The 21,400-nt window shown below is 44.9% G+C and overlaps 1 protein-coding gene across 9 annotated transcripts in view; it reads left to right on the forward strand.

The window, feature by feature from the left end:
- The window catches only part of PAX2 (paired box 2), a 100,790-nt gene that overhangs the window by 43,159 nt on the left and 36,231 nt on the right, over positions 1–21,400 (forward strand). For 7 of the 9 annotated variants that reach the window (XM_042787653.1, XM_042787703.1, XM_042787582.1 and 4 more), the window contains exons 4-5: positions 3,907–3,992; positions 6,071–6,190. In XM_042787653.1, coding sequence (XP_042643587.1) covers positions 3,907–3,992; positions 6,071–6,190 — 206 coding nt within the window. The remainder of the gene's footprint in view (positions 1–3,906; positions 3,993–6,070; positions 6,191–21,400) is intronic. The other 2 variants (XM_042787753.1, XM_042787910.1) reach the window with 1 other exon arrangement.

The following is a 21,400-nucleotide window of genomic DNA, read 5'->3' on the forward strand; positions in this document are numbered from 1 at the left end:
CTGGAGCTGTGTGCTGTATTAACGCTAGAAAGAGTTACTACAAGCCAACTATGGTAATTCATGAATTCCAGGAATGGATGTATAATTCACAGCATGATGCTATGCACTGTAATGACATTATATGCCATTACTTAAGATAATATCGCATATGAAATTTAGATTGTGAAATGAAGTTCAGTTGCTTTACTGCAATCAAAGATCTATAAATGTTCTGTTGCTGAAACTTCAGAAGGTTATGTATTAAATCTGTGTATATTCTCCAAAACTCAAAGTTGACAACTTGTGCAAAAACCTCCCATTGGAAAATTAAAAATGGGAATTTACACTAAGTACCAGTTTATGCCCCTAATTAAACACAAATGCTGTTATTGAATTCACTGACTGTGATGGAATTAGAGCAGGGATGAATCTAGTCCAAAGTGACAATTTCTTTTGGAGAAAAGAAAGACTTCTGAAAATATCGGCATTTACTTCAAGAAACGAGCTCTGCTGACTGGTGTGCCAGGATTTGTGTCCCTTCTGCTTTTGGAAAGGACCAGGGAAGTGCTCTGCAAAAAGGCTTGTCTTTCTCCAGTGTCTAGAGGCAAGCCATCAAAGGCAGCAAGAGGTGATCAAGGTTTTGCTTCCTCTTACACAGCAGTAATCCAGAAATCCTAGGTTTGAGGCAGCAGAGCTGGCTTAGTACATATTTCAGTCTCCAGTAAGGGTGAGAAGCTTTCAGCAATCCCAAAGTTTAAAGACAGCATTATTATGCTGCATCTATTGCTACAGGATGAGGTCAGCTCTGTTTATCTTTCATCTGCTGTTTCATTAGGTGGTCTTGTGTAGGACAGACTCACTTGAAGTCTCTGAAAGCAGCAGCAGCACCTCGCTGTCCTGCTATTTATCCCTAAATGAATCGACCCAGGGGGATGCACTGATATATTCTGTACTGTGTGTTAGGGCCCTGAAATTTCTCCCCTTTCCTTACAACACTAGAGTTTGCTCATGACTGTAGGGGAAAGGAGCACTGCTGGGGACAGCCTCTTCATGACCTGCCTCTTCTTTTAGCCATAGGAAGTACATTCTACCTGAGACCTCGTTAGATTTGCTGTGCATTTGATGCCAAGAATTATTTGACCCGAGCCACTGGAGGTTGCACAACCAGGACTGCTCCCCTTTGCTCACTGTTTCCAGACACTTTCGCTTGACATGAAACCAGTTTCATTCTTAGGACGGGAACATTTTTGAACAGAGCCTTTCACCTCTGGGTCACTAGCTGAAATCTGGCCCTGGTTGGCAGTGACCGAAAATCATTACCAGCTGACGGCTACTTGGTGAAATGAGCTGGTGAGCCTCATTCCAGTTTCTAATGGACACATCTCAGTAAACACAGTCACAACTGGCACTAACTGGCATTTTCAGCTGAGAGACCATGAACTGAATGGGAAGGAAATTGAACCTTCCTTTTCATCCCCTGCCTGGGTTTTTGAAGCATTATGGACAGGCATTTTATGCCACCATCATTTCACAGACTGTTTTTACTCTAAATGGCTTTTCAAAACTTTGCAATTTTCATGGACCTGATTCAGCACAGCCTGATCAGCCATCTCAGTATAATTAGGCTCATCTTCTAGTTCCCCTCAGTAGAAGCTGAGCTGTCTTATGCCACCTCCCGGTACAAATGGCAAATCTGATGTCATATTTCAGTATGAATGGAACCGTCTGATGTCACCCCAGTGCTAACAGGACATTTTATAATATGTCATCTAAGTCTGCAGGGGAAATCTTCTAATCCATTCACTATGCTACACTACAATAGAACATAACACAGTATAATGTGTAGGTTAACTTAGACACCCTCAGGCAGATTTTGGATAGACGGATGGATGGATGGATGGATGGATGGATAGATACATTTATACAAAGTATACATACATTATATCACTCTATTGATTTTTAAAAAGTTCCAGGTCTGCCTGGCTATAATGAGATTTTTGAACTTTGTGTTGCGATCAATGAGGGGAATATTATTGGCCTGGAGAATTGATATACCCGCTCTCTGTGGCTTGTTCTGCTCCTGGACTGCCCCTGCCCCCAAGGTGTACGATTCCATCAGACACTTAACCTCTTTTACAGTGTCATCAGGCTAAAAGGAATCTAATAGTGACACGGGACTTGTGCTCAGCACTCTGGCACTATTGCTTTCCTGTCACAAATAATTTATAGCTTTCTATTTCCATCCCTTTGCCTGTACCCCATCCCCTCTTTCTGTTTCTCTGGGCTGGGGGAAATCAATAAACTCACACAACCAGAGTGGCACTTCAGGGGGTTTTAGGGGGAATGTGAGAGAAGAGAAAAGGAAAGAAAAAACCAGAAAACAAGAAAAAAGTTATATTATTTTCCCTAGCAAAGACTTCTCAGATCAGTTCCTCAGCTAGTGCAAATCAGCATGGCCTCAGAATCTGGCCCTGAGGCCCTCAGACACCTTCTGTATAGATCCTCAGCAACTATAGAGTAGGGCCTCTGGTACCTCTGACCTATTTGGAATGAGGATCTGGATCTCCATCCCCAGCTAGAACCTTGACATTCCCTGTCTTCAGCTATGTCCCAGGCAGCCTCTCTGCCACTCCAGCTACTGCCTAGGCTTCATGATGTGTGTATCAGAGTTTCCTAACATGCTGAGTTGATACACTCTGAAATACTTTTCTTTTCCTAAGAAGGTTTCACTCTCAGAAATTGTGCCTTTTCAAAAATGCCCTCTCAATGTCTCTACCTATCTCTATCCGTGCCATACTGTCCCTAGCCACACGTTTGCTCTTTGAATTTTTTGCCAACTTATTCTTTAGAAAGAGTCTTTAAGGGAACCTCTTGGGTGGCCAGGGAGAAGGTGTTATTTGCTTTCACTTTCTGGAGAGATTTTTTGGGGGAAGTTAAAGCTAATATAATGCAGGGTTAAGAGTTCCAGAAACACAGGTTGAAGAGCATCTGTAGCCTTCAACCTAATCGGAGATGCTCGTTTTAATGTCAGAAAAGAATTTGGTCTCCATGGCCTCCACAGGTCATGGCTTATTTGCTGAGTTCCTTGGTGAGACAATCATTCCTGAGTCACAGATACACAGCATCTGCCAGTAGGCAGGGACCTTGCCAGTCAAGTACTAGGTGCTACTGACTTTCTTTCACCACTGACCTCAGCTGGATTTAAACCAGTGACCTAGAGGTGAAAGATTTCATGTAACGAGAAACAGAGCGCTGACAATTACAGTTCCGTTTATTTTCATTCTGAGCTGCATTATGAGCTTTGTGGCATTCACGGAGACATCTTTTTGAGTTCACATGCTGCGTTCATTCACCACCTGATAAATGTCAATTTTTTCCCTCTTTACTGGACCTTCTTTCTCCTGGTGATCTACATCCCATCACCACTTCCTACAGATGCCTTCTGCTTCCACCTTCTCATTTATGAAGGGCAAGGGCTTTGAGCAATCCTTTCATCAGCTCAAAGAATTCAGTTCTACACCAGAAAGGTATTTTTTAGGTACACAACAAAATTAAATCTACACTATTTGTAAATCCAGTTTTGGCTTCTATTAGCTGCAAAGACTACCTTGTGGTATGCTGGCAGTACATATCATAAATGATAATGCAGTTGCTAACACACAGGAGATCCTAGGTCGTTCACTGAGCACCATAGTTATGCAGTGAATACCCAAGTCTGGGGACAAGACGACAGATCAGAGCAGGGACAATTCTCTGGGAACTGGGGCATTAAAACAGTAGAATCTGGACCACAAGAAGTCAAATGAAGCTACTCTGCTGCACCCAGAGCTCAGATCAGGCCTTCAGGTTCTGATAGCTGGGATTGTGGGTATGCAAAGGCACAGAGAAGTTGCAGTGGAGTTCTAAACATGTTCTGCTCTTTTCCAGGATCATCAGAACCAAAGTTCAGCAACCTTTTCACCCAACACCAGATGGGAGCGGGACAGGTGTGACTGCACCAGGACATACTATTGGTAAGAAGAAAGGCATGAGGGGTGGTGACTGGACAAGTGCAAATGAGGATGAAGATTAGCTGAGGGAACAAAGTCTGACAAGCAGATGCTAGGCAGAGCAAAAGGGATGAGGGGGGATGCATGGAAAGAAACCTTGATGGAAATCAGAGGTTTCTGTTCTTTGTTTCCCTTGTTGCATTGCAGAGAAAGGAATCATGGCAGAGAAACCAGCCCAAGGTAGGGGGTGGCCCAAAGTGATTCTGCCTTAACATCCATTTCACATTTATGTTTTCTCCTTCTTCTCCCTAGAGAGAAGTATTTATCAGTATCCTATCTAAGCACTGGTCTTCACCTTTTGTCTCCTTCTTGCTCCAACTCTCTTTTCCTCTCTCTCTCCCTATTTCTCTTCTCTCCCTTTGCTGGAACTGGTCCATTTCTTAGAGCTAGTAATACACAAACATGGGTAAGATATTCCTGATGCCTCACAACCAAGTTCTTCATTGTTCTAGCTCTGCAGTCAGGTATCCCATGGGTGTGTTTCACTGAGAAAATGCATTTTCTGCTGGGGGAGATGGGTTTATCGAGGTGAGAAGATGAAGGCTGTAATAAAGTGCACAAATGTCTCCTAGTCTGTTGTGTTTAAAGGTACTGTGCTAGATGTGTGATGAGGTATTTTTCACTCTGTGGGCTGTATGGTGCATATGTCTGCTGTTGCTAGCATAGCTTTATCCAGTAACAATTCAGAGCAAGAAGAAATATGCAGTATTCTGGGATACTGTGAAATACAGTGGCCTATTTGTGGCCTAAGACTCTCTTAGATACTGTTGGTTACTGAGAATCAGCTGCTATACAAGGATTTGCTGGAAAGTGCTGGTCTACATGAGACAGAGCTGGCAGATACAACCTTGTACATGATTTGTGTTCAGGAACACAATGGAATTAATGGGCCAGTGTGGAAGAGCATTTCTGGATGCATTTTTAATCAGGACTTGTTCACTGGACTGGGAATCACTGATCACAACAGATTCAACTGGAAGATGTTATTCCTTCTTGAAAAAGTAGTGCAGTGTCTAGGGAATGCATTGGCTGAGCTGGGATAGTGAGTACTGTTACTGGAGTCTCTCATTGCTCTGGGAGGTACTGGGAAGCGTGGGTCTACATCAGATAGTGTTGACAGGGTCTGCTCCATCCTGGAAGACTTGTATTGGAGGTATTAATTGCTTCAGGTCAGTGCTTCATGAGCTGAATGATGGCTGGTGACCTATAAGAGAATTGGGATATTCTCCCCATTACTGTGACATGCTGGGACATAACAGGCATGCCTACTGGATGCTTAGCTCTGCTTGTTCTGTACTCTAAAGCCCCGATTATCATGAAGTAATCATTCCTAATCTGGATGACTTGTCATTTCTGATATATTGGAAACTCATGAGCAATCTTGGACAGCCCTGAGTGGCAGGAGGAATCTGGCTGTTGACACTGGTCAGTGCAAGAGGAGAACACCAGACTTTTATTAATCTGGGTTGGAGTATGTATCACCAACTCACTATTTGTTCTAGTAGGGAACTGAATTTATTGGCCCAACACTAAAGTGCTTATAACCTATGCTGAGAAGGTAATTTTTCAGTGAGTGTTTTGGATGGACATGTAAGAGGCTGGTCTTGCTAAGATAGAACACGTGCACTCCTGATAGAAAAATGCTAAGAGGAAATGATCTGGCAAAATACAGATGGACTTGGAAGTCACTAGAGTATATGGCCTCTGCAGCATTGCACTCAGTTGCCATGGCATGCACTGGAAAGCCTGCTTTGAACTGGGATAAAACAACCAGATTTAGGTTCTTGATGGAATACACTTGCTTGTTATTAATGGCCCTGTACTGGAAGGCTGTGAAGCTATGGTATAGGAATGCACTGGCAAATCTGGGATGCAGCATTATCAGTAGAGTGAGTGTGAGTCCTTCAGTGTGAGGGACTGGCAATCTGCTTAGTGCCCAGGCTTTCCTATGAGACTGGTGGCATGAGTAGCTTTCAGCTGGGGGATCCCTGAGTGCTGTGCTGCTCTCCTCATGGCCCTTTTTCCCTTTTCCTTTTGTCCAGTGCCCAGCACAGCATCCCCTCCCGTCTCCAGTGCCTCCAATGATCCAGTGGGCTCTTACTCCATTAACGGGATCCTGGGGATTCCTCGGTCGAATGGCGAGAAGAGGAAACGTGATGAAGGTAGGGGGAGGGGAGAAGCTCATCCTCCCTTTTATATTCTTTGTCCCCATGTACAGGCTCCAATTTCAGGCCAAGGTTTGCAGCTGCTCCAGGGGCTAGATCAGTTTTAGCAACAGAGACCAGTTCCCCGCCACTGCCCTGCTGGCTTGGAATGCTCTTCTTCCGAGGCCCTTTCATGACAGGCTGCGTCTCCAGACATCTGCTCGGCAGGCAGAGAGCCGTCTCCATTGCTGGAGCTGATCCCAAGTTCATTCACTGCTGGAAACGGCTGGAACTGAACTCCCTAGGTGCCAGCAGGTGCCCGGACTTTGAACTGTGGGTAAACATGGTTTCCCCGACTCACTCGTTTTCAAACAAAATGCCATCTCGGAGAAGCACCAGCAATGTGGGAGTTATCTTTCATTCCCCTTGCAAACAAGTTCCTGCCCTGTGACGTGCCATGAGCTACATTAGCTGGTGATCATAAGGGCCCAGTTTTCAATGGGTAGCATCTACCACAGCAGAACCATGCCATGCTTGCAACAATCTGAAAGCAGAACAGGAGGTCTTCTGAGTACTGTGGCCCTAAAGTTGTTACCTAAGCCTTTCGCTAGAGCTCTAAGGAATTAGGATTAAGCTATCTCCTTTTCCTTCCTACCTGCTAGGAAGGACTCGGGGTGAAGTGAATCCTGAAATGATCCAAAAGCTAGAGCCTTAGGTCTAGATAGACTGAGTCAGGAGGGGTGGGTAAAGTCTTGGTGGTCTTATGGTGGCTTTGTAAACTTTTCTTCTTAAATCTTGCTCTTCTAATTTGATGTGTTCAAAAATTGAGGGCCTGGAGGTGAAAATTTCTGAGTAGTGCCTGACTATTTTGTTCAGTTCAATCCTGCCTTCACTATGTTGTTTTCCACTGTTGCCTGTTGCGTGGGGGGACTTCTTAGCAGTAGGAGTGGCTCAGTGTGCTGTAACCCCAAGGCTGTGTGGTGCAAGAGAACATGAGGGTTCTCTCTGATACGTGGTGAGAGGAGAAAGCTCTCCTGAGATGCTGCATTTTGGGGTTTTTCTAGTAATTTTCTCAGCACTGGTTCTGGTAAGGTTCACATCTATAAAGTTTTGATCCAAATAAACACAATAACCCCAAGAAAAAAAGGCAGTCATTGTGACTTCTTTTTCCCTAATATGGAGTAAAACTAGAGACAAGGACCCAATCCAGCTCCTGTTAAAGCAAATGGGAAGATTTTTGCTGATGTCAATGGAAATCGGATCAGGCCCCAGAGGAAGATCCACTTCCCAGCTAGATGGCAGTAGGGCCCAGCTCAGAGAAAAGAGTAGCAATGGAAGAGCTGAGTCAATGCCTCAGTCAAAAAATGTCAAGAATAGGAGACTGCAAACATTGCAAACCACTCCAGCATTTCTCATCATTATATATACAGGAAATAGTGACATTTCAAACTGAGTGACAAGTTTCTCTGATGGTTGTGCAAATCTCTTGGCAGTTATTTGGGGTTTTTGTGAACCCCTGTTCTCATACAGCCCAGTGTGGTGATCACCAGCTGTCAACATGGTGCCTCCATATCTCATTTTGAAATTAAGGAGTTCAATCTGGCTTTAGCGGCTATTCTTTCCAAATACCTGGAAAGACCATCCCACTGTAGATACAGCCACACAATCACTTCCAGCCTCAGAACCTGAGCTTTTTCTGAGCAGTACAGTTAAACACAGGAACAACCAAGCAGCCATCTATGACTGTGACACTTCACAATGATATATTGACAGTAAGAACAACTCTCTGTGTCTGTCCTTAATTCATCCCAGATTTAATTTCTGAAGGACAAGCAACACTCTGCAACTCCCTGCTGTTGGCCAAGAGCCCACATATCCCACTAGGAATCAAAAAGGTACCAGACAATCCTGGAGACGTTACTTGTCTTTAGCTTTCAGAGTTTTAGTTGGCAGTTACATGACATTGCTGCAACTGCCTTAGAGAACAGCCTTCATCCTGCCATCCCAGATATCTGCTGCAGGGAGATGTTGTTCTCCTGTCCCAGAGAAACCTCGCATGGGACCTCCTGCCAGCTGCTGAACACCCTGAGCCAAGAGTTGAGTTATATGGGCTCACACTGGCCTTAAGAAATGCTGAAAGACATCATCACTTTGCAGGGTTGGGTCCTAAGGCTAGAAGGGTCCAAGGCAGGGGGGGTTTGCACCACCAGTGACCTGCATTCAATCCTGGGCAATCTCCCCTGTAGCTATAAGGACTCTGGTTATTCCTAGCTGAGATGGGGATTAGGAAAGCCTGGGAAGAAATCCAGTGCAGGTATTTCTTTCATGTTCATGCTGGATGCATACACCTTCTCAGTATTTCCCAGAGCTTCTGAGCACTGTTTGTTGAAGTTTCTTAACTGCAGGGTTTACTCTCGCATTGAAAAGCCCTTATGAGCTCCCAATGCACATCTACTTTCCCAGCATTTTGGGAGGAGGTTCTTCCCTAAAGGACGCAGAATCAGAAGCACTGCTCTCTCTTTCTTTCCGCTCTGTTGGACCAGCTCTGCTGCAAGGATTCCTCTGTGAGGAATGCAGTTCAGCAGAAAGGGGGGAAGTACCAAGCTGCTCCTGAATCCCTGGTTCTGAAAACCTTGTTAGCAACCTCTGTGATGGCTGGGGGGAAAAGGGTGGGAGAAAGACAGAGAAGCCTCTATCTGAGCACACCCCCTCCCCCAGGTCCTCCTTGCTGCAGCTGGTGCCTACATTAGACAGTAGCACAGATGATTAAGAAGAGGAGAGATAATTATGTGTCAAGATGATGTAGCAGAACTCCCGAGTTGGACAGAAGGAGCCAGACGGATGCATGAGGTGGGCTCAGCGATGGACGCTGACAGCCAGGTGTGTCCCTCACAGGGAGTGAGAGGGAAGAGGGGAAATCCCAACTTACCAAATGTGCTGGTTGCAACTGGAAGGGTGGCCTGGGAAGACTATGGCATTGAGAGAGATAGCAGGGAGGTAGCTCTGAGTGTCTACTAGCCACACCAAGGAACTGTCAGATCACAAATCTCTTCTCAAAACTCAGTGTGTCTTCCTCAGGTGACTGCCTAGTTAGGATGGTCAGGATCTGCCCTGTTAAGACCATGTATTACCATCCTTTTGTTTCAGTTTTCAACCTGTGATTGTAAACCCTCTGACTTCCATGACAGATTTGACAAAGCAGAGAGTTAGTATCCTACGATTTTTTAAAAAATTAGGCTAAAAAAGCTCACCACCACTTGTGTAGCACAGTGTGTGCCATTTCTTGCCGTCTATGGGCACTGCCAATGTTGCTGTAATTTCCGTCTGACCTTCCCCACCACTTACATCCACCATCTTCCAGAGGTAGAAGTGGCCCTGCAGCTTGTAATGACTTTCCCAAGACCACTGAGAGTCTTGTAGTATCAAGCTGCAGCTGGAAACAGGAATTCCTGGCTCTTCACAATCCTCATGTTGTACTATGCTGTGATGTCAGGCCAAGCTCGGCAGAGTTATTGTCAGACTAAGGAGCAGCAATAAGAAGTCCAGAAGGATAAAGGGGAAAAATAATATGCAAATATTTCAGTTGTTCCATAGCTCTGCAAATGACAGCTAAAAGGATGAGAATTGGGGTGACCCAGAAGCACTAACAAAAAACTAGTATCACTCATATTGTAGTCTTGAGCACTGTATAAGGAGAAAAAGGGAGAGATGGAGAGAAAGGGAAAGACAGATAGATAGATGGATGGACAGATAGACAGATAATTAGATAATATGAAATCAGTATTTCAAACTGTTCCCTGCATACCACAGCGTCTCCAGCTGGGTGAAACTTTTGGGATCTTTACAAAACCACTTTTATTAGAGATAGCTCTTTCTCTCCATAGCAGGCCACAAACAGACTTCCTTTACAGACCCAAATTCTCATTTGGGATTCATCTTCCAGTGAGGCTGGTGCTGTAACATTCTCAGCATTATTAATCTTGGTCCCTGACAATATCTGTAGTATTTGACAGCATTACTGGCAATAATAACGGCAGTGTCGACAATGGCAGAGATAATATCCCCCAGTATTATCGGCATTAGCAGGGATCATATCTGCAGCCTGTTATTGGTGGTAGCAGACGTAATGTGTCCAGTATTATTAGTATCAGTAGTAATAAAACCCACAGGCTTGTTAGTATGATCAGTGCTAATATCAGCAGTAGGTTTGTGGGAGGGGAGGGGACGGAGTGATTGCTACTGTAAATGGCAATAATACTCAGGCTGTTTGCAGTAAAGGAATACCCAGTGGAGATGGGGGAGCAAACCTGAGAAGACAGAAGTTCCTCCTTTCCTTTCTTCACCTGTCATTTTGATGATTAAAGAGGTTTACACTGAAGTAAACAATGCAGGGCTGTGTCAGTGCAGGGGAACAGTAAGGGGTCACCAACATTTCAGTAGGTCTGGTGGTGTTTTCCAAAGAGTGTTAGCTGTATCAGTGCAGGCGGTTCACCGTACTCTTCAAAATGGGGTTGAGCTATGCAAAACAGGGTGCTGCCTATCAGCAGTAGGAGCATTTGCAATGTTCGTCCTGTAGCAGCAGGATAGAAAGTGTCACCACACTTTTCTTTGGTGCAGCACTCATAATTTTCTGACTGTTATTACCATGACACCCTCTACTGAGAAGCGTTGCTTTTGTTACAGGTGGTTTTCTCTTCCCTCACTCCAAATGGGAGGACTCTGACTGCAGGGCAGGGTTTTGACAGTGTTCAGATTGGGGATTCTCCTATGTGGCTGTGATCTCATTTTCCTACCGGGAAAGTAGAAATGCCTTCTTCAGATGGAACGTTAGGCAGGGAGATTGCAACAGTCCCAGTCCTGAAAGTTGTTTTTTAGATACTGCCCCAGGACATAGACCGTCTTGAAGAAAATTTTTAACTTAATTGTTTAAGTGGAAAGTAACACAGAGCAGAGAGGAGATATGTGTAATCTGTTTAAGAAGGTCTAAGTTTTTGAGCAGATACACAGCAGCTGAGTGTGTCATTGCAAGTATGATCCCATCTGTGTTGTTCAGAGTGGCAATGATAACATCATTTGGGAGACGTGGTTGTGACATTTCAGGTGACTTTGTGTCATTGTCAGTGGCATCAGTATGTGTTTGCAGGCAGTGTGGCTGTGGTTACCATGTTGTAACTGTATCACTACAAGTTGTGGGTTTGTGACACTGATGATGAGATTAACTGTACCACTGCTTGCTATGCTGCCCCATTACACTCAAGGCCGTTACACTCTTCACAGAAGCAGCGGTGAATTGTTTCTGGTGGTATGTCTGCATCATAGCTTGCAGTAAGGTTGTTTCAGTGTGGTAATTGTTGGTACACTGGTGCAGGCTGTACTGTACTGTCATTGAAATTCATACAGTTGTTACTGCAGCTGATGTATTGTGTTGACTAACAACAGACTGTCGCCTGGCTATGACAGTGAAGTCAGTACGGCTATGTCACTGCAGCACTGCATTGAGAATTGTGTGTTTTCACAAAGTATGACCATATTGTTCTACAGCACACTGGGGTTGTTTCAGGACATACAGCATGCTTATGCTGTCATCTGCAGTATGACAATGCTTTACCAGTGCTGTAGTTGTACTAGTGCAGAGAGGTCTAGCCCTTAACTGTCCTGTAGGGAAATACATTTGTTTTCCTATGCTGCCTGCATACGTTTGCAAAGAGTATGAGTGAGTCATTGCACTTGGCTGTATCATGGCACCTGATATATGCTCATCTCTGGGCATATCAGGTGTATTTCTGTTCTGCCAAAACTGTTGTGTTGTCAAAGACAACAGAGCATGATTGGACCCCTGCAGGTGACACAACAGCACTACTATCTGTGGTGTGGCTGCATTGTTTCATGCTGTGATTTCTTGTCACCGCAGCTGATGTGTTTGCGTCATTCTATATGATTGCTTTACTGCAGATCAGCAATAGTCTTAATAACACTGGAGACACATGCAGTTACATTGCCCCAGGTGCTAACCCAACGTTCCAACCATCACACACAGTTGTGGAGTGTGCACCCAGCAGTTTATGGCTATGCACACAGAGTGAGCAGTTTCTGGAGTGTTTCACACTCTCACAGTGGCTTCCTCCTACTTCCCCTGGGACTGTGTTGTTTTATGCAGTGTGGCTGAGTTTCCTGTGGCTGTCAGCTTGCCAGGATGGTCTATCACTGCAAACAGCAGTGGTCACAGGAGATGTCCAGACTCATTGTGTCTGTATACACAAGTGTAGGTAATATTCCCTTTCATTCTAGATGAAAATGTAAATTGGATAGGGATTTTATTCTCAGCAGCCACCCACTTCTCCTTCTGAGGGTCTTTGGCCGGTGAGACTCCTAGGAGGACATAAGAAAGGCACCTGCTACTCATCCTGCACCTCTATAAATAAACTGCAGGAGGATAGTCAGAAAAGGCAGAGTATGTGTGTAAAAAGAGGAGGGGGAAACTGGATAAAGGAGAGGAAAATGAATAAGCAGCACAGCACTGTCAGAAATGTGGGCTGTTGCACCATGAATCTGGAGGTCAGTCTGTAAGCAAGAGAAACAGTGTATGTGTGTGTGTGTGTGTGTCTGAACACACCCTGGGAGTTTGCAGGGTACGCATTGCTCAGGAGGACTTCAGGTAAGGGAGAGTTAACAGCTTACATCACAGAAAGCAGTTTGGACAGAATGCTCTGCTTCTAAAGCTTATACTGCTGCTTAGTTTTGTAGGGTTTGGTACTATCTGAAGACAAGCTGGTCTGGCTTCAGCTGTATTTGTGTGCGTTTCTGCTTGTGTATTTGTGTTTCTAGGAATGCACACCTGTTTGTTTTCTGTACTTCTGTGTTAGGATCACTGGTTTCTACTTATCTGTGCTTATGTACTGGGGTGAGTGGCAGGTTGGACCCGTATTTTTGTGCATGCCTATGGAGACCTGGAAAATGTGTATGTTAAGCTGTGTATAATATTGCCTAGTAGGAGAATGCATACTGTGGATCATATGGATGTCTGGGCATGTATAGCTCAGTATTAGTGCTATGTATTTCTATGAACGCCAGGTATTTGTATTCACATTTTGAGCATATATGTGAATGTTGTATATTTGTATGTATATTCTGTGTGTATGCGTTGTTACATACTTGGAGTATCACTGTATCTTTGTGGTTGCTGGATATGAATATGTAGCCTGTTAGTGCTGTGCACTTCTGTATAGAGTTTGTACAGATGTGTATTTGCATTGGGGTTATATATTTGTGTGTATGTTGTATATATATATATATATCAGTTGTTCTTGCCTGTGTGAAGGTTGTTTATTTATGTAAATAGTTTGTATTTGTTTACATGATTTAATTTTGTATATGTGAATTTAAGGAAATTACTTTGAGTTCCAGGTTTTCATTTAGTTAGTGAATGTATATTTTTGTAAGTTATTTGTTTATTCAGAAATTACATTTAATTGACATGCACCTGCATTAGTACCTCCTTGTGTCCTAGTTTGCATTCTTGTGTCTTTAAATGTTATTGGCTACATTTTGTGAGTCTTACTTACGCATAGAGCTTTTCTTTAGGTTTGTGTGAGTGTTGTGAAAGTGTGCTTGTCTGACTGTTTATTTATGGGTATTTAGCTTGTGGTTAGATCTTCTCCTTCCGCTTTTTGACTCATTCCTGGGAGGGGCTGTTGCAGCTAATGTGTCAAGCAGGAATCAGGCAGCTACAACTCCTCCCAGGGTCTCTGCCTGCTCCACGTGTCCACCTGTGCAGAGGCTGCTCCCTAGCTTTCCTGGTGTCCACCTCTCTCTGGATCTTCTTGCTCACTTTAGATGAGTTGTACACTCGGTTTTCCCACATTCAGGGATCTTACTGTTACATATTTTTCATGGATGTAAGGAGCATGGGAGTCAGAGGGAGCATGGTGCCTGGTTTCATGAGGATCCCAGGTTAATGCACAGTGGATGACAGAATAAACTGCAGAAGGGATCAGGAATAGCCGGCAATGCGTAGGCAAATGGTATTTTAGAGGGTTGTTGGTCGCTGGTATAACAGTGGATCAGGGTGCCATGACAGTGGGAGACAGGGATGACGCTGTTTTGGGGTCAAGTGACATGGCAATGAGACATAAGGGCAATGCTGCTACGGAATCACGGTGACATGGCACTGAGGCACAAGACGGATCAGGTGCCATGCCAATGACCAGGGCTGATCTATCAGAACAGGGAGGGCTGGGAAACCTCCATGAAGAAGCAGCTGAATAAGGCAAAGAAGAACAGGAGAAGCAGGGTGAAGATCAGAGGCAAATCAATGGACCTCTCTACTGTGGCTGTAGGAGCCAGGTCACCAGCAGTGTGGGACATGCAGTGTCTCCATGAGGAGATCAGTTGCATCCTGGTGTGAAGGGCAAGGGCAGTCTGTTAGCAGTGGCTTTTTGCATCACAGTGATGGAGAGCAGGGATAACACAGTCATGACATCAGGTGATGGACATATCCTGTGATGGTAGCCATGGACCACAGATAGGGACTGTGTGGGCAGGGGCACTATTCCCAGTTGCTGGAAAAACAAAGAACCTAACGGGCAGTAAAACAAAAACAAAGGAGACCTGGAAGCACCTGACAGCCCTAATTCATCACAGCCCAAGATTTTTTTTTCCCCCTCATGTTCCCATTATATTTGTTTGTAAAAGTGGAAATCAATTTTGAAGGTAATTTTCTGGAAAGAATGGAAGGGAGGTGGGAGGGCCGGATAAGGCAGAGATGGCAAGAGGAAAAAAAAAATTTAGGCCAGGCACAGCCCAGGGGCAGCTCTTGGCAAGGTGAAAGAAAATTGCATATTCAATCTCCATCCATGAATCTCCCTTGCTGCTGCCCGCCTCCTGCTCGAAAACAATGAAGGCTTTCTCCCCTACGCTGCACAACGCCTGAGTATCAGCGCTCACTTTAACTTCAGGGTCATTAATTCACCTGATTATTGCAGGAGAGAAGAGGGTTGCAGAGGCATCCGTTCTAAAGAGCCCTCCCTTAGCTCATCCTTGATTAGTTTGGGGTGGGGGGAGTTGAGATGTGTTGTCTTGGACTCAGTTTTAAATGGGAGGGGTTGAAGAGGGGGTGGAAGGAGGCAGAGGTGGAAAGGGAAAGATGTGGCCCGGCTTGTTGTGGAAGGGAGGGTCGGAAAGCAGTCGTTCTTGCATCCCTCTGCTGTGGTGTTATTGCAAATTAAAAGTAGCATGTTCCACTCCGTAGCTATCTTTCAGGGAGGGGAGGGGCATGGGTGTATGTCGGCATGGGGATATGGGGGGATCTTATCATTGCTTCTTCAGCAGCCCAGCATAGTGTCACCCTGTGAGGTGACATTTGAATTTACAATTCCGCTGAGAAAAGCCATTAATTCACAAATTAACATTTCTCCCTCTCTCTCTCTAGCTCTCTCTCTCTTCCTCTCTCTCTCTCTCTCACATGGATGTGCAAGCAATTGAAAAGACAAAGGAAATAGCCTTAAGGAAGAGACTTTACTGCTACTCTGTCTGTGCAGAGATTGCTACTACTGCTTCTAGATAGATAAACCAATTACCTGAGCTGCTCTGTTCATGGCAGCCTGCTATTACCTCCTTTTGTAGAGCTGACTCCATTGCTGGATTACAGTGTGTGTATCTCATTAATGTAAACCAGCATGATACTGGGCACTGTCCCTGACCCTTCTTGCCAGACCCCATTGCTCTGCAGTGGAAGAGGGAACTGGGAGAGGTGTCAAGAGCAGAGGTGATGGTAGGCACAACGTACTTCCTAATGCATAGGGACCAGGCCATAAAGAGAACCTGATTAGAATACCTGTGCTGAGTTTAGAGGAGATAGGAGATTGCATGACATTAACCCTGATATCTTCCATGTCTTGGTGAGCGCTGAGAGTGCTGTGCAAGAGGCCTCATGTACATGCACCAGGTATGGGCAGCCCTTTGCAGCTCCATTACGCTGGGTTTCCTCCAGGTACAGAAACATGTGTGGTAGGCAGATGCAGAGGTATGAGTATAAAAGCTAAGTATACGTAACTATAGGCAGACGTAGCTGACTGCATCAGAGCTAACTGACTTACAGAGGTACACAGCAAACTTCAGAATAAGAAGCAAAAATAAGCCCTCTAGCTTATGGACTGAGAGGCCAGACCTTTCCGTAGCGCAGCTCCACTGAAAGCCAGTCAATGATGCCTGTGGAGACATTATTGTCAAAGACAAACACTGGGCACTACTTTCACACAGCCCCCAGTCCCCTTCCAATTTCATTTTGTTGCTCTCTCTTGCCATACTCTTTCTCACACACTTCTGCTATCACTGCTGATATAGATGCTTGGACAGCGCATGTGTACAATGTACACACACATAGGCACTCAGCTGCACGCTGGTGCCACTCCAGGCTAGTGTCTGTGACACTAGCAGTCTGCCTCTGCATACTCACACCCCTGCAGTCACAGCTTCTCCCCATCTACTCTGGTGAAGCCCCTTCCAGTGGCTCCAAGCCTTCCTGCTGGGGTGCACACTAGCAGGCAGCTTTCTGAGCACCTTCTGGCGCTCTCCACAGACAACCCTGTAGGAACATGCCTGGCTGCACCTGCCTTTTAGCCTAGTAACACAGCTATGTGTGTTTGGGGAGAAAATGTCCTAGCAGTGAGGTTTACATAAAGACTTGCATGTTGGTCTTTTCTCACTAAGCATTCTACCTATATAGAATTGGACAGAAATCTTCACCAACAGGTTTTTCACCCCATAAGGGTTTCATAGGCCCTGCCCAAGCTGTTCTCCTAGCTTCCATGAAACACAGAAGCTTGCAGGAGCAGTTCTCCAGGTAAAAGAAAAACAGATCAAAACTGCTTTTTCTGGAAGTCTGGTCTCCATGTGCTCAGCGCATGGAGTATGTGCCTTTCTTCATCATTGCCTCAGTTCCTTAAATCTTCTTAAAAACTTACACTCTTAACAAGAGCATCTGCCTCTCTGACACCCCCCGTGCCCCACACCGTGTGCAGCACATGGCCGGGGAGCAGCATCCCGCAGCCGGCGCTGGAAGACAGATCACGATCAGCAGAGGAATCGGCAGGCAGTGCCAGTAATTCAAACCATCCTGACCGTTCAGTGAACCCGAACCTGCTGACCTTGACAGCACTAGACAGCAGCGGCCTCAGGAATCCCAACCTTCAGAGACGCATCAGCGGAGGATGGCTCCTGCTCTCTCCCTTTCTTTCCCTCTCTCTCTTTCCAATCACATCCCAGCAGCCAAGGGAGCCCAACAGTCAATCCCCAGTGCACCAATTAGCTCCTAATTTGGCTATCTCTACACTCCCAAGTCTACGTCAATGTAATGTTAAGCATTGCTTGCCATTCATGGATGTAAATCATTCCTATAGATGGGTGTCTTCTTGTGCTAAAGGAAAACACTAAGCACCTTGTTTTCAGTCAGGGCCAGAGAGAAACCCCTCCTCCTCCCAAAACGGGGGCTGCTGCTGTCTGGAAGGAAAGCAGGAGCTCTTTGCTTCCCTAAGTGATAGCATCAGATCCTCCAGCCTTGTTTCACTGGATCCCAGGGGAAAGCAACAAGATCTCGCCAAGTGATTATCCCGTGAGAATCCTGGCTGGATGGATGAGGAGCAGGGAGGTGACTCAAGTGGAGGGGAGAGAGAGAGATAAAACAGCATGCTTAATTTTGCCACAAGAAATTGTATTAAAGAAAAATGCAGTTTGTGAACATTTTAAGACCCTTTCAGGGAGTACTGGATTTCCTCCAGCTACCTCTGTGGCTGCCAAGCAAGACCTGAAACAAACAGCATTTTGTGTTGGCCTGCAGAAGCTAGGCTAAACTCTAAGACCTTGCATATGGAAGACAACTCTCTTAACAGTAGATGGCCTGAAAGAAGCAGTTACAGATACCTATCTACCAAGACATCGCAGACATGTCTGTCTGTCTCCATCCATAATTCTTTGAAGGTGATTTTTCCATGCATCAATTAGATAAAATAAAGGACACTTTGAATAGGTTTCAAATGCAATTCATGCCCATTTTAAGGCCCTTTAAAATGTCAGTTTTGTCAAGAAGCCTAAAAATAATGCCAAAGTTCACATTTCTCCTTTGTTTTTCCTTCATCCATCCAAGCATCCTACTGCTTACATGCCATCAGGTTCGAGGTACAAAGTCCTCTTCCCACACAGATCAACAGCTACAGGAAAACACACAGGAGCACAGTGCCAGAACAGGAGCTAGGTCATGGGTATCACTGTTTCCGTTTGGATGTGGAGTAGGTCAGGATTTCTTTCTCTCGCTGACTCTACCTTTTTTGGGAGCTCAGAGGTGTTCTTATGCTTTTAAACTAGGGGACTGACATTGGAACAAGTTTGTAGGCATCTAATTAAACCTTAATGAGGTGGTTATTGTGTATGAAACGTCCATCAAGTCTTGAGTGCCTTCTAGTCCTCTCTTAGATGCTTTAGAAAAGGCTGTTACAAAGGACACGTATACTTCCATGCTTGGTTTCCCAAAGGAGCTGCTGTTTTTTTGATTTGGCTTTTGGCATCTAGTGTGGGAAGAGGTAAGCCTTGAACAGAAGAGTTGACCTTGCAAGCAAATCAGAACTATCCTAGAGTTTGGGACAACTTTACTAAATACCAGCAAATTAAAAAAATACCCCACTAACTAATTCTCAAAGATACTTATGGCTCTTCTCTGCACAGCCCTCTCTTGTTTGTGATACTGATTGCTACCCATGGCTGTGCCCCCTCTTATTTTGGGACTGCCTTTTACAATTTGGAACATATCTCTGACATACATCTTATAGAGATCATATCAGTATAGGTTCCTTCATATACTAATACAGGCCTTTACATGAGCTCATGCAGAAAGATTCCAAATTACTCAAGTAATGATTTTCAGTTATTATAGGAAGGAGCATTCAAAAAAAAGTTTGTGTGATGACAGTCCAAGCAGATTGCTGCATATCACATGCCTGTAAACTTTTTTATTGCATGGCATTTTGCAGTTACTCATCCTGTATCATACCTTGTTTATTAACCTTCCCTTTCTTAAGATCTCATTTACTGCTGAAATGTGGCTGACTCTCAGGTGAACCATGGCAGATGTTGAACAATACAGAGCATCAACAGTGAAATTTTGCTGTGCCATGTCCAAATGAAACCACAGGAGAATTAAGATATGCTGTGGGTAATCACTCAGGCTGGATTTTGTTCAGGACAGCCAGGTTAATGTCTGCACTCTTGCAAAAAATGCCATGGGAATTTTAATGACTCTGAGTGATTGGAGCCTTTGTTTTATGGCACGTCAAAAATGGCAGCTCTAAAAACACTCTGCTTGAGCACTGGTTTAGTGCTGACTCAGAAGAGCTTCCAATAACATGATTCACTAGCATCTGGCTTGGGGGCAGGCACAGCCTTCTTCAACTTGTGAGGTTAAGGTAAAAGCATGTATGAAGGGAAAATAAGATGGAATGAAAAGAAGGGATATTCTAGATCAAGGGAAATGGAAGGAAGGGAGGCATTAAGAGGCATGTTAGTGGGGGACCAAGCCAATGGAACCCATCAGGCTAAGGAGGAATTAATATTTTCTAGACTGTGCAATATAGGTGTCCATGGCGTGATCTAGATCTGCTGAGCCCTAGCACTGGTGGCCTCTCATATGCCAGTGTGCTCTACTGGAATCTCAGGGACCTCCCAGAAACAGGGAGATGGGGCTGGCTGGGGACAGTCCAGCTCTGTGCTCCCTCCCTTGTCTCTAGCAGTCCTCATAGCAGTGTTGATTTGCATGTCAGGCAAAGCACTGCTTGAGAAAAAAAAAAAAACCCTCCAAGTGTGGCAGTGTCAGCGCTCGCTGTTGTTCGACAGTGTAAAATTAAATTAATAAAGCCCCCAACACAGGAAAACATAACAGGAAATTAATGGCCTTTACTGTCGCTCTGATGCAGTCATTTGCAACCCTGCTTTCCGCACCAAAGACTTCATAAATGCAAGCAGTTTCTCTAAACAAGCATAGTTAGGGCTCCATGCAATGTAATTTTTTGCGTTGCTTCTGTCCTTTGAAGCTAACAAAAGCCACCCTTTTTTATGTGCTCACCAAGGGGGATCCTGCCAAGAAGTAGCTCCCCAACAAATGGGTTTAGGAAGATGAGAGGAGGGAGCTAAGTCATGCCCATGATGCTAAGAACATCTTCTGCCCTGGCAGAGAGAACAGCCTAGTGCCCTGCTTTCCTGCAGCAGCAGTTCTCCCAAGAGCTTTGCACTGAAGGCAATGTTGTGGACACAACAGCATAAATCAGGATAACTCTTCTGATAACTTTCAGGATGTGTAAATCGGTATAACCACTGAATGCTAGAGACTTACAGATTTACACGAACTAGAGGATCTGGCCTACTGTGTGATACTGCTGCTTGCTACTCCGCCAACATAAAAAAAGCGAGTGTACTGGGTCCTAGAGGCAACTGCATTTCTATTTGGTTAACAGTCAAGCCTGACAGCGCTAGTAAGAGATATTGGACCCACACTCTGCCCCTCATTACAATCGTATAAATCCCCAGTGCCTCTTCTGAGGTAAGGGTATGGTTGTGGATTTGCAACAACCTGACTGATTATGTCCACTCACCTCCAGCACACCCAAAAGTCACAAAGCTGTAATGGCTGCTTGCATGGAAGCCACCAGCTTTGACTACCCAGGCTAACATGCATCTGCACATGCTGTAGTACATGTTTTACACACATCTGAGGCAGCTGCTTGCATCCTGACACCTGGAAAGGCCTTTACTGGTGCATTCAGTAAGGCTGGATGTCCTGATTATTACTATCTAGTGCACATACCTAAGACAGCACACACTTAGTTTCCCAGATGCATTGGGCCAAATTTGCAATCACACACTTAGATGCTGTAGTAAATACATATGATTTTCATACACATACACATACTCACTTCCTTAAATGCACATTTGCATGCTCCCATGATCATCCAAGACAGATCTGAGTACACACTTCATTACACATTTGCACACACAATTCATTTCCTTTACATTCTCATTGAGCATTGCCACTTTTCTCATGGAAGCCCTGCATTAAAGTTGCACTGCCCATCCCTGCTCCATCTGAGGTACTCTGTTATAAACGATCCCTGTGTTAAAAGCACTGCAGGCCTCTGTCAGGCACCGGCACACATCTCACTCTTCCTCGGTCAGGGACGCTCACTTCCA

Source organism: Tyto alba, unplaced genomic scaffold, assembly GCF_018691265.1.
Source record: "Tyto alba isolate M040663 unplaced genomic scaffold, T.alba_DEE_v4.0 Super-Scaffold_1, whole genome shotgun sequence".
In the NCBI taxonomy this organism is placed as follows: domain Eukaryota; kingdom Metazoa; phylum Chordata; class Aves; order Strigiformes; family Tytonidae; genus Tyto; species Tyto alba.